This window comes from Tenrec ecaudatus, chromosome 3 (genome assembly GCF_050624435.1).
Source record: "Tenrec ecaudatus isolate mTenEca1 chromosome 3, mTenEca1.hap1, whole genome shotgun sequence".
Taxonomy (NCBI): domain Eukaryota; kingdom Metazoa; phylum Chordata; class Mammalia; order Afrosoricida; family Tenrecidae; genus Tenrec; species Tenrec ecaudatus.
In genome coordinates, this window is record NC_134532.1 from 217,229,723 (window position 1) to 217,239,580 (window position 9,858).

General features: G+C 55.0%; 1 protein-coding gene across 4 annotated transcripts in view; it reads right to left on the reverse strand.

Moving 5' to 3' along the window:
* Positions 1–9,731, reverse strand: part of GAK (cyclin G associated kinase) — a 57,427-nt gene extending 47,696 nt beyond the window's left edge. For all 4 annotated transcript variants that reach the window (XM_075544560.1, XM_075544559.1, XM_075544558.1 and 1 more), the window contains exons 1-3: positions 9,461–9,731; positions 927–988; positions 71–130 (exon numbers count right to left, since the gene is read on the reverse strand). In XM_075544560.1, the coding sequence (XP_075400675.1) occupies positions 71–130; positions 927–988; positions 9,461–9,605 (267 nt within the window). In that variant the 5' untranslated portion in view covers positions 9,606–9,731. The remainder of the gene's footprint in view (positions 1–70; positions 131–926; positions 989–9,460) is intronic.
* Positions 9,732–9,858: the final 127 nt, after the last annotated feature.

Below are 9,858 nucleotides of genomic sequence, written 5' to 3' on the forward strand. Positions count from 1 at the left end.
CCCCTGGGAATCGTAAGGGGCAGGGAGGGAGAGGCCTGCGCTGTGCGGGCCTGGCAGGACAGCAGGATACCATGAAGCAGACCTCCTGGATGATGGCTCTGCTCTTCTCCTCCTCGCTGGACAGCAGTCTCTGGAGCAGGGCGGGGCAGCAAGGAAGACTTGACACTGGTCCTGAGCCTCCCAGCCCTTGCCGCCCAGAGGCTCCCACCCGCAGCCCTCAGAGAGCGTGGAAAGCTGCCGCTGCGCTTGGACAGCTGAGCCACTGACCATCTGACAGGCAGTTATGCAACATGAAAGGCCATTGCTACTGAGTTAAACAGCGACTCTTAAAAGCGGACCCTTGGGGCCCAGAAACACCACCACCCCAGAAGCCTTTTCTACAGGCAGGCCCGAGTCGAATGTGGAGAGGCTGTGGGGCTTTACTCTGGGTTCCTAAAAACAGATCGAGATGGGCGGGGGCCCAGTCAGGGCAGAGGCCGCCTGGGCATGGCCTGCCTCTGTAAGCTGGGCCCCTCTGATGGGTCTCAGCATCCAGCCACAGCAGCCGCCTCCCCCACCCCCAGGGGAGTCCTCCACACCCACCATCTCACCACGCCCACATGTAACGGATGCGTTGTGCCACACATTTCACCCTCGTCAATGTAGAAGCTGTTTTTAGCAACTTCGGAAAGATCAAGCAGCGGTGACATCCCAGTGGTAGGGAGGGGGCTGCTCCCCAGAAGGGGGCTCCCATGACCACTCACCCCACTCCCAAGCCTGACAGGCGAGGCTCAAGGCAGACCTGGGCCAACGCCGAGAGGAGGGGGTGAGCGTCCTCTCTGATGGGGAACCTCCTAAGTCAACAGGCTGGCCAGGCCGGAGTGTCTGGAGAGAGCCTTTAAAGTCCCCCACACTCCACACGATGGGGTCAGGGAGTCCCTGCTTACCTTCAAGGCATACTCTTTACCGCTGCCAAGGTCCTGAGCTTCGTAGACAAATGCAAACCCCCCTGCAAGATTAAAGAGCCCACATCAGCTCAGGGCCGGGACTGGATGACTGCAAAGGTGCTGGCGGAGGACGCGTGATGGAAGTCCCCTTGCCCCCGTAGGCAGGGTGGGTTTCCACACCAAGTACAGCACCAACTCCTCTCGCAAGGGCTGCTGGACCAGTTCTGTTTCAGATGCAGGGAGGATGGAACCACTCCCTCCTGTAAAGAGTCGCAGTCTCGGAAACCCAGGGCAGTCCTACTGCATCCATCCATCCCACAGGGTGCGATGAGTTGGCATGGACTAGATGGCAGGGAGTCTGGCTTGGGTGTACACAGAGACTCAGACGTGTGCGTAGCAGCTGACCCATACTTCCACACCTGGCGACAACCCAATATCCACCAGGGGGCAGATGAGGAAATAAATGGTGCTGCTGCCCAGGATGGACCACTGCTCAGTAAGAGGCAGGAGGAGGAGCACGCAGCTCGGAGGGCGGCTCTCAAAACACTACAGTGGGCCAGAAAGGCTCGGGGAAAGGGGATTGATTACATACGTGTGATCGCATTTATAAAACGACTTTAGCAAACCTGAAAGCAGAGCTGTGTTTATCTGGAAGGAGTGAGAGAGGCAGAGGAAAGGATTGCCATGTAGCACAAGAAAACATCAAAGATGAATGAATATGCTTGCTACCTGGGCTTCAGTGATAGCTAAACAGCGTATCATAAACCCACTGCCCTTCAGTCCATTCCAACTGATAAGCACAAAAAACCTCACTGCCACAGAGTCGATTCTGACCCACAGAGACCTCATAGGACAGGATAGAACTGCCCTGGCGTGTTTCTGAGACGGTAACTCTCTACAAGAGTAGAAGCCTCGTCTTTCTCCCAAGGAGCAGCTGCCGGTTCTGAACTGATGACCTTGTGGTTAGCAGCCCAACATGTAACCACGGTGCTTCCAGGGCTTCTATAGTGACCCTACACCAGGTTTCCGAAACTGTACATTTTTATGGGTGCAGAGAGCCTCATCATCCTCCTACAGAGTGGCTAGGGGGTTTACATCAACCTTGCACTCAGAGCCACCAGGCTGCCTTTATACAGGTGCACACATAATTCAGAACACTGCATGTGCACTTTTTCACGTCTACGTCATTTATACTTGAATTCAGCTGCTAAAAATGAAAATACAACATATGAAAGAAAACAAAAAGGCCAGTGTCACAAGATCACAATGAGCCCCTGAACCGGGAGCGTCACTACAGACCCAACCAATACAGAAAGCAAACGCGAGAACAGCTTCCTGTCAGTACATTCGGGTGAGGTAAGTGAAGCTCTTAAAAAACACCAGCTACCAAAACGGGCACAAGGAGTAGAAACTACAGAGTCCTACTTCGAAGACATTGACTCAGCCATTACAAAGCTCCCTAAAAAGAAAACTGCAAATTCAGATGGCTTCACTGACGAATTCTATGAAACATTTAAGAAATCTGAAGATTGTATTCAAAATCTTCCTTATGCCAGACCGTGAGAACTAGTCCACAGGCCGTTTTTTGAGGCCAGCCTAACTAAAACCAAGGAAGGGTATAAAACACATCTGATCAATAATTCACTCACTGCCACCCACTTTGAGGGACGCTATAGGGGCAGCGTCCACTGCCCGTTGGGTCTCCGAGAACAGAGAGGCTCACCTTTCTCCCTCGGGACGGCTGATGGCTGACACTTGGCTCGCAGTTACTAGTGCCACTCGTAAGCCACCAGGCCTCACTCATTAACAAAGACATCCAAGCATCCAACAGAATATTACCAGTCTGCTCTGGTAACACAGAGTAAGACCAATTGACACAAAGCAAATGCGTTTTAGCCCAAGAGCATCATTCGAATGCCAATCCTCACAGAGCACAAGCGACCCGGAGGCACGGTGGGTTATACATCCAGCAGGGCAGTGGTTTGTCCCCCGCCCCCCCGAAGTTGCGTGGGAGAAAGATGGCCGTCTCCTTTCATAAAGATTACTGCCCATGGGGTAATCCGCCCCATAGGGTCGCTATGAGTTGGCATCAACTCAACAGGAACAAGTTTACCTCAGTAACAGAATTGAAAGTCACCAAATCATCTACAATAAGTAGATGTCAACATTTGTCGAGATTCATGACCCCATCTACGAATTTTTAGAAAAACAGTACACTAACGCTCAGCAAGTTAGAAACAGACTGGCACTTCCTCCAGCAGAGAAACGACGGCCCCTCAGAAAACATCCCACTAACCTGATTCCCTAGTGCCTTTTTTCAACCATCAGGGCCAAAGAGAGGCAATACAAATTAAAGCCACAATTAAATGGCCATGGCACAATGGCCCAAATGAAGAAGTGACCGCACTCAATGCTGGCGAGGATGCAGAGAAGAGAATCATTCATTCACTGGGGGAGGAGTATAAAAACAGTGCTGGCCATTTCCTTGAAAGCTGAACATGAGCTACATACAGCCCCCACCACAATCGCCAAAGAAAGGGAACCAGGGCTCACGCAACAAGCACAAATGCGCGTAACACCACAAACAGCCCAAACGTCAAAAACCACGCCAAGTGCCCTGCCACCGGCCAGCACTTCTGAATGATAGCGACCCTCAAACCATCCGTGGCCCATGGTTAAAGCAAAGTGAACAGCATCCAGTGTGGCATGACCACGAACTGAATGTTTCTCCAGGGAACTGCACCGAGTGAAAAAAGCCAATGGTGCCCGGCTTCCATCATAGAACGTTTTGATCAGAGATTCTTTTTGCATTTTTTTTTTTTGCTGTCTATAAAATCCAGGAGAGGCAAGTCTAGAGACAGTAACTGGATTAATAGCTTCTTGAGGTTATGGCTAGAAAGGCTTGGGGAGATGGGGGAGCCAGCCCTGGTGGTGAAGTGGTTACGTGTGTTGGGCTGCGACCCACACAGTGGACAGTTTGCAGGCGAAAGGCCGGCTTTCTACTCCTGGCGCAGTTACAGTCTCGGAAATCCACCGGGGCACTGTGAGCCGGCAGTGAGCTTTCTGAGAATGGCAACAGCAAGAAAGGAGAACGTGTTCTAAAAATGACTGCAGTGAGATGTTAATGAAACTGTGAAAACAAAATTTAAAACAGAACCAGAGTCTATTACACAAATCCCGGTCAGAGGGGAAATGTAAACTTTTCAAATGCTGAACACTGAAGAAGAGCCCCTCAAGTCTTCTGGAAGCCAAGCAAACCAAAGCCCGGCCCACTGCCATCTGGTAAATGCAGGTGACACTGCAGGGCAGAATAGCACAGCCAGTCCCTTGGGGTTTCCAACGCTGCACCTCTTTCCAAAAGCAGAGCCTCACCTTCTCAGGTGCAGGAGCTGGTGGATTTCAACTGCTGACCTGTGCTTAGTGGTCCAACATGTAACCACACAGCGACCCTACGAGACAGGGCAGAGCTGCCCTGCGGGTTTCCGAGACCGTAACTCTCTGTTGTTAACGCTCTTAGTCCCGACCCACAACAACCCTAGGCACAGCAGAACCACACACCGCCTGGTCCTCACACTGTCCTCTCACTGACCCTCTACTTGACCAAGCTTGGTGTCCTTTTTCAGGGCTGGCCCCTCCTGAAGACATGTACAAAGTGCATGGCCAGATGCAGGCTCGCTCTCGCCATCCTCGCTTCTAAGGAACCTTCTGGCTGTACTTCTTCCAAGGCAGATGTTTGTCCTTTAGAAAGTGCTATACGTAGTTCTACAAAAACAAGCAGGCAAGCAAACACAAAGGGGCAGCAGCTGCTACTGTCCACATGCAACCAACCAAACACCTCGTGGGACTGTTTGCTTTGGGGCTTCACAGACACAAACTTCTTGGCGCAACGAGGGAGCCCTTCTAGAGTGAAGGAACATCTCAAGTGGTATTCCACTGCCTCTGGAATCTTAGTCATAGGCTTCCTCCTGAAACGACCGCATGCTAATTTGTTTTGGAAAGGTGGCTCTGTGTATTCCTTTTTGTTCTTTTGATGGTTCCTGTGACATTCCATTCTTGGCCCACGGAATCCTCCAATGCTGCAAGTCATGGCTTGAATTCTTTTCTTCGGCTGGTTCAGCGGGAGACGTGCTGACCATACTCTGGCCTTCTGGCTTCCCAATTCCAGGTCTCTGCGTAATTTATTACCTTCTCTTCTCAACCTGCCTTTTGAAATTTTCTCTTTAGTTCTTTCACTTCTTCTTTTTTCCGGTTCACTTTAGTTACTCTGAGCTCAAGAACAAGTTTCAGAGTCTTTTCTGACGTCACTTTGGTTTTTTCTTTCTTTCCTGGACTTCCATAGCCTTTTGCTTTCTTCAAGTATGATCTTCCTGGTGCCGTTTCGAGACGAAGGGGTTCTGCGGTGTACTCTGAGTTAGCCTTTGAGTCCAGGGACAGGCACAAAGGAAGAACAGGCTAATGAAAGTATCCAAAGAGACGACATGGGCAGGTGGCTAAGAGCCTTAAGGACCAGCAGCTAAGTCACACTTGCTATGTGGCAAGAGGGCGAACTCCTGCGTTACTGGGCCACTTTCACACCCAGGAAACAAGTATCAGCTGCTATTTGCTGAGGTTCTTGACACCCCCCCCCCCCCCCCGCCCTGAGCCCCACTTCTTCCATCAAGCTTTCTGAGGTCTGCCTGCAACACAGATGTCTGCACCAGCCATTTCCTGCCTCATTCACCCAACCGGACAGTGTCACTGAGGCCCTGAGGGGAGTCCAGGGGGCAGAGGGTGTGTGTGTGTGCACTCTGCCCCCAGTTCTGCATCACAAGGAAAACACAGGTTTCTGAGGAGGAGCGGCAGGAAGGGTATGCAGTGCCCTCACATGCCACCGATGCCTTGTGTGTTACATGGTGTCCAATCAAAGGACTGGCGATGTGTAACACTGGCCAACTACAATCCCCCAGGACACATCCCGGTGACAAGTGTATTCAGTAGCACTCTGCCTGCTGCAGTTGTAGGCTAGCCACCAGGCTGACAACCCAAAAGCCAGTGGCTCCAAACCGCCAGGCACTGGGAGGAAGACGAGGCTGTCTGCTCTCAGACAGATTCACATGGGTCTCAGAAACCTCAGAACCGACGCCATGGTGGTGGGCGTGTCTGGGGACTGAATGACCACCTCACACGGCATGCAAAGTTCAAAGCTCAGCGGTATCTGATACTGCCCCTTAACCAGCACACAGCACACAGGTGAGCTACACATTATCAGGTGCCCTCGGCGCTGCCTTCCTGAAATGAAGAGCTACCTCACAGAGCTCTCTCACCCTGCTCAGGCCCAACCTTACCAGCTCACATAGACGCTCACAGCAGATTGTTTCGGACCGATCCGCACATAGCGCCTCATGGAATAAAGCAGTGCTCCAGAGATCAGCCCCACCGACCTCCACAGCAGCGCACTCTAGCCAGCCATCATGAAGAGGGCGGTTTCTACCTTCTGACGCCAAACTTTCCCACAGTGCTACTTCCCAGGCCCGGTCACCCTTCCCCGAGACCAGTCCCCTTGACCAGTTACCCTCCCCGCGCCCCAGTCCCCAGACCCAGTTGCCCTTCCTGGCAGAAGGAAGCCACCGAGACGTGCATCTCTCCTATCTCGAATCCCTGTGGCCCAGACACCTCTGATATTGTGAGCATTGGGAACTTGCTTTTAGAAAACAATAAAGACTTAGAATTACATAGTGAAAAAACCCGACAAAGCTACCAGCCTCTGATGCTCTGCCCCATTATCCAGCAAAATCAAAAACCCAAACCCATCACCTACCGAGTCGATCCCAGCTCATGGCGCCTTCAGCCCAAGCCGAGCTCCCCACAGGGTTTTGGGGGCTGGCATCTGGGGAGCAAGCAGCCTCAGCTTTCTTCTGCACAGCATTGGTGAACTTGAATCTAACATTGGTCTATTTCCTCATTTCCTTTTCTGAAAGAGGCTTCACAATGCTTAGAGGCTATCAAGTTTAAAGGTAGGCCTCAGGCCCAGCCCCACACAATTGGCTGGTTATTTTCACTTCTGACAAAGCCATGGGCAGGCTTTGGGAGGCGGGACAGACCACAGCCTCTGGCCACATTTCCTGGTTCCTCTTCCTGGGTGTTCAGGGATGGGAGGGGCCTCCAGCTGAAGGCACAGCTTCCCACCTGGCAGCCACCCACCCCCTCCTGACACAGTTTCTTCAAGGTCTTGGAAGGCGACCTGGCACCTTCCTGGCCACCCAGGCCCCTAGCCCTCAGCACCCCGAGAGTGGCCTATAGCAGTCCCCAACTCCTCCCAACCCTTAGTGAGTCTCTCTGTCCCTGGCCCTCTCCTTGATGAACCGACACCCCCAGCTGTGATCAACCCCAACAGCAAGCCCCCATCCCCGAATGGCGACCCTCACCCCCAGAGGTGAGCCAACCTATTTCACCTCAAGGTATCCCTTTCCCCTCAATACCCACCCCCAGTGGTGAACCTCCATTCTCCATGGCAAAGCCCCCCACCACTGGAAGGCCATCCCCCAACCACGCCTCAGCCTTCGCCCCCTGGATAACCCCAGACCAGCCCTTTCCCATCCCCTTCCCGTGAGGACACTGCGAGTGACCCTGTGGCCCCTGGGATGGTTTGCATACTCTAAATCCCCCCCAAAACAGAAGGCAGGTGCCCTGCCTCCCGGGAACTTCAGCAGATCTTCAGCAGGAGTGTCCCCAACTGGGGAGCCTCTCTCAGGTCTGCAGGGATGAGGGGACCCTCGTGGCAGAGGGGCTGGCCAGCGCCGTGGGGGTTCTCAGCCAAGCATCCTGATCACCATGCGGGGGAAGAGCATCGAAGGGTGCTGAGCCATTCCTGGAAGGCAGGTCTCCCTGCTGCACTAAAGGAGACCCTCGTTCCTGCAAACCTCTGTCTGCCGGAAGTGGCCAACATGGGGGGACGGGACGGCAGGACCGTTATTAGTTTACAATAACTCCCAGACCTCGCTCCACCCCTCCGGGAAAAACAACCTACCAAATCACACCCTGCGATACAAACAGTCTCAACTAACACAGTACAGGCTGACACAGTGGCTGCAACAATGGGCTCAAACGCAGGGACAACTGTGAGGGCGGCGGGGAGGGGGGCGGGTGGTATTTCCTTCTGTTGTGCCCAGGGCGGGAAGTGACTGGTGGCACCGGTCAACCACACACAGTAGGTACGCAGCGCTGTGACAGCCCATGGGGTAGGACAGACGCTCAATGCTAGTTTGGCTTTCTGCCCACTTTTTGTTCTAAAAGCAAACATCCTCTTTGGCTTTCTTCCGTGAGGTATCTGTGCTGACGTGAGCCTGGTGAGTGGGGTGGCCTGTCCTGAGACCCTCTAGCAGGGATGGAGGTGAGCTTCACCTCCCAGGTTCCACCGGGCTCCACCCTGCCCTCTGGGTGCAGGGCCGGCTGAAGGTTGAGTCCCCGCTTCAGTGCACACACCTGAAGTCAACTGTGTTTCCCAGGTAAGCCTCACAGCCAGTGAAATCTGACCCACACCTGTGCGAAGCACAGCCTGAGAGGGAGGAAAGGCCTGCACCGATGTGATGGGAAGTTCCCTGTGAGGGGAGGAATGTTCAGGAAGCAAAAGGTAGCGTGAGGAAATGGACGCAAGGGAAGGCTGCTGAAAATACCCAGGGGATTGACCTGTCGGACCTCTCTTTCCCATAGAATGTGTGCTCGGCAGGAGGGGGGGGGGGTGGGGAACAGGTGCAGAAGCACACTGAGGCTCTGGGGCACCCAGCTGAGAGTGACAAGCTCATCACCACCTCTGAAGTCTCAGAATTCAAGAGAGCTAGACCTTACCATGCAGAAGTGGGGGCTGTGGCCACCCCATCACACCACGGACTTACATGTGAAGGGACCCAGCTTACCCAGTCAGCCATAACCTGTCATCTTCAGACCTCAGCCCGCCTCCCATTGACCCCCGCTGTCACAGCCCTGCTCCCCAGCCCTCTAAGGACCCTCCAGACACTTTCAGTTAAGATGACCTTGCCCTAAACCTGGCCCCCTAAATCCAGCAATGAACTACCAGCCCCAGCGCTGCCTTGGCACCTGCAGTCACCTGGAAGTGACCTGGAGGGCGTGGCCTCGGTGGCGGCTTCTCAAAGCTGGCCAAACAGGGAAGTGGTGCCCCATCATGTCGGCCCAGATTTCCGACCCTAGGGCGACAATACGATCGTGCTGAGGAGACAACCCCTGTCCCCCCAAGTTGTAACTCACGTCCTGGGGTGGGGTGAGAGGGGGATTTTCCCAGGTCGGCCTGACCCACGCCTTCTAGATGGGCCGACCCACGTCCCCAGCTGTGATTTTCCTAAACCGACCTCTTCACCCAACCCCGACGGCGACCCTCGCGTCCACCTGCCCCCCGCCCCGCAGAGGCCTTCGCCCCGTCCCATCCCCCTCCCGGTGACGACCCTTCTCCCCACGACCTGGGCGACGATCCCCCACGCGTGGCCCCGCGGTCCGGCGGCGGTCTCCGTGCCCACGCCCCCGCCGGCGGCCCCGGGCCTCACCCTCCGCCAGGACCCGCCGCACTCGCAGCCGCAGCTCGCCCAGTTCCACCGTCTGTCCCACGAAGTCATTGTGATCGCGGCCGGCAGCGCCGCCCAGGGCGCTCGGGCCTGCCAAGAAGTCGAGCGCAGACTGCAGCAGCGACATGGCCGTGGCAGCGACACCGCAACCCGGAGAAGCCCGAGTGGCCGGGCTGCAGCTCCGTTCCGGTCCCCTCAGCAACCGCTGGCCCCGAGTTCCACCATCTTCCGCCCCGGCACTGTGACGTAGGAGCGCGGGAGAACGCGTCGTCAGGTGGCGTCGCGGCGCAGCCCGCCCAACGCCTCACTTCCGCCGCGCGGGCCGAACGCGCAGGCGCGGAGGCGGCGGCCGGTGGGGTGCGCATGCGCGGAGGCGCCGG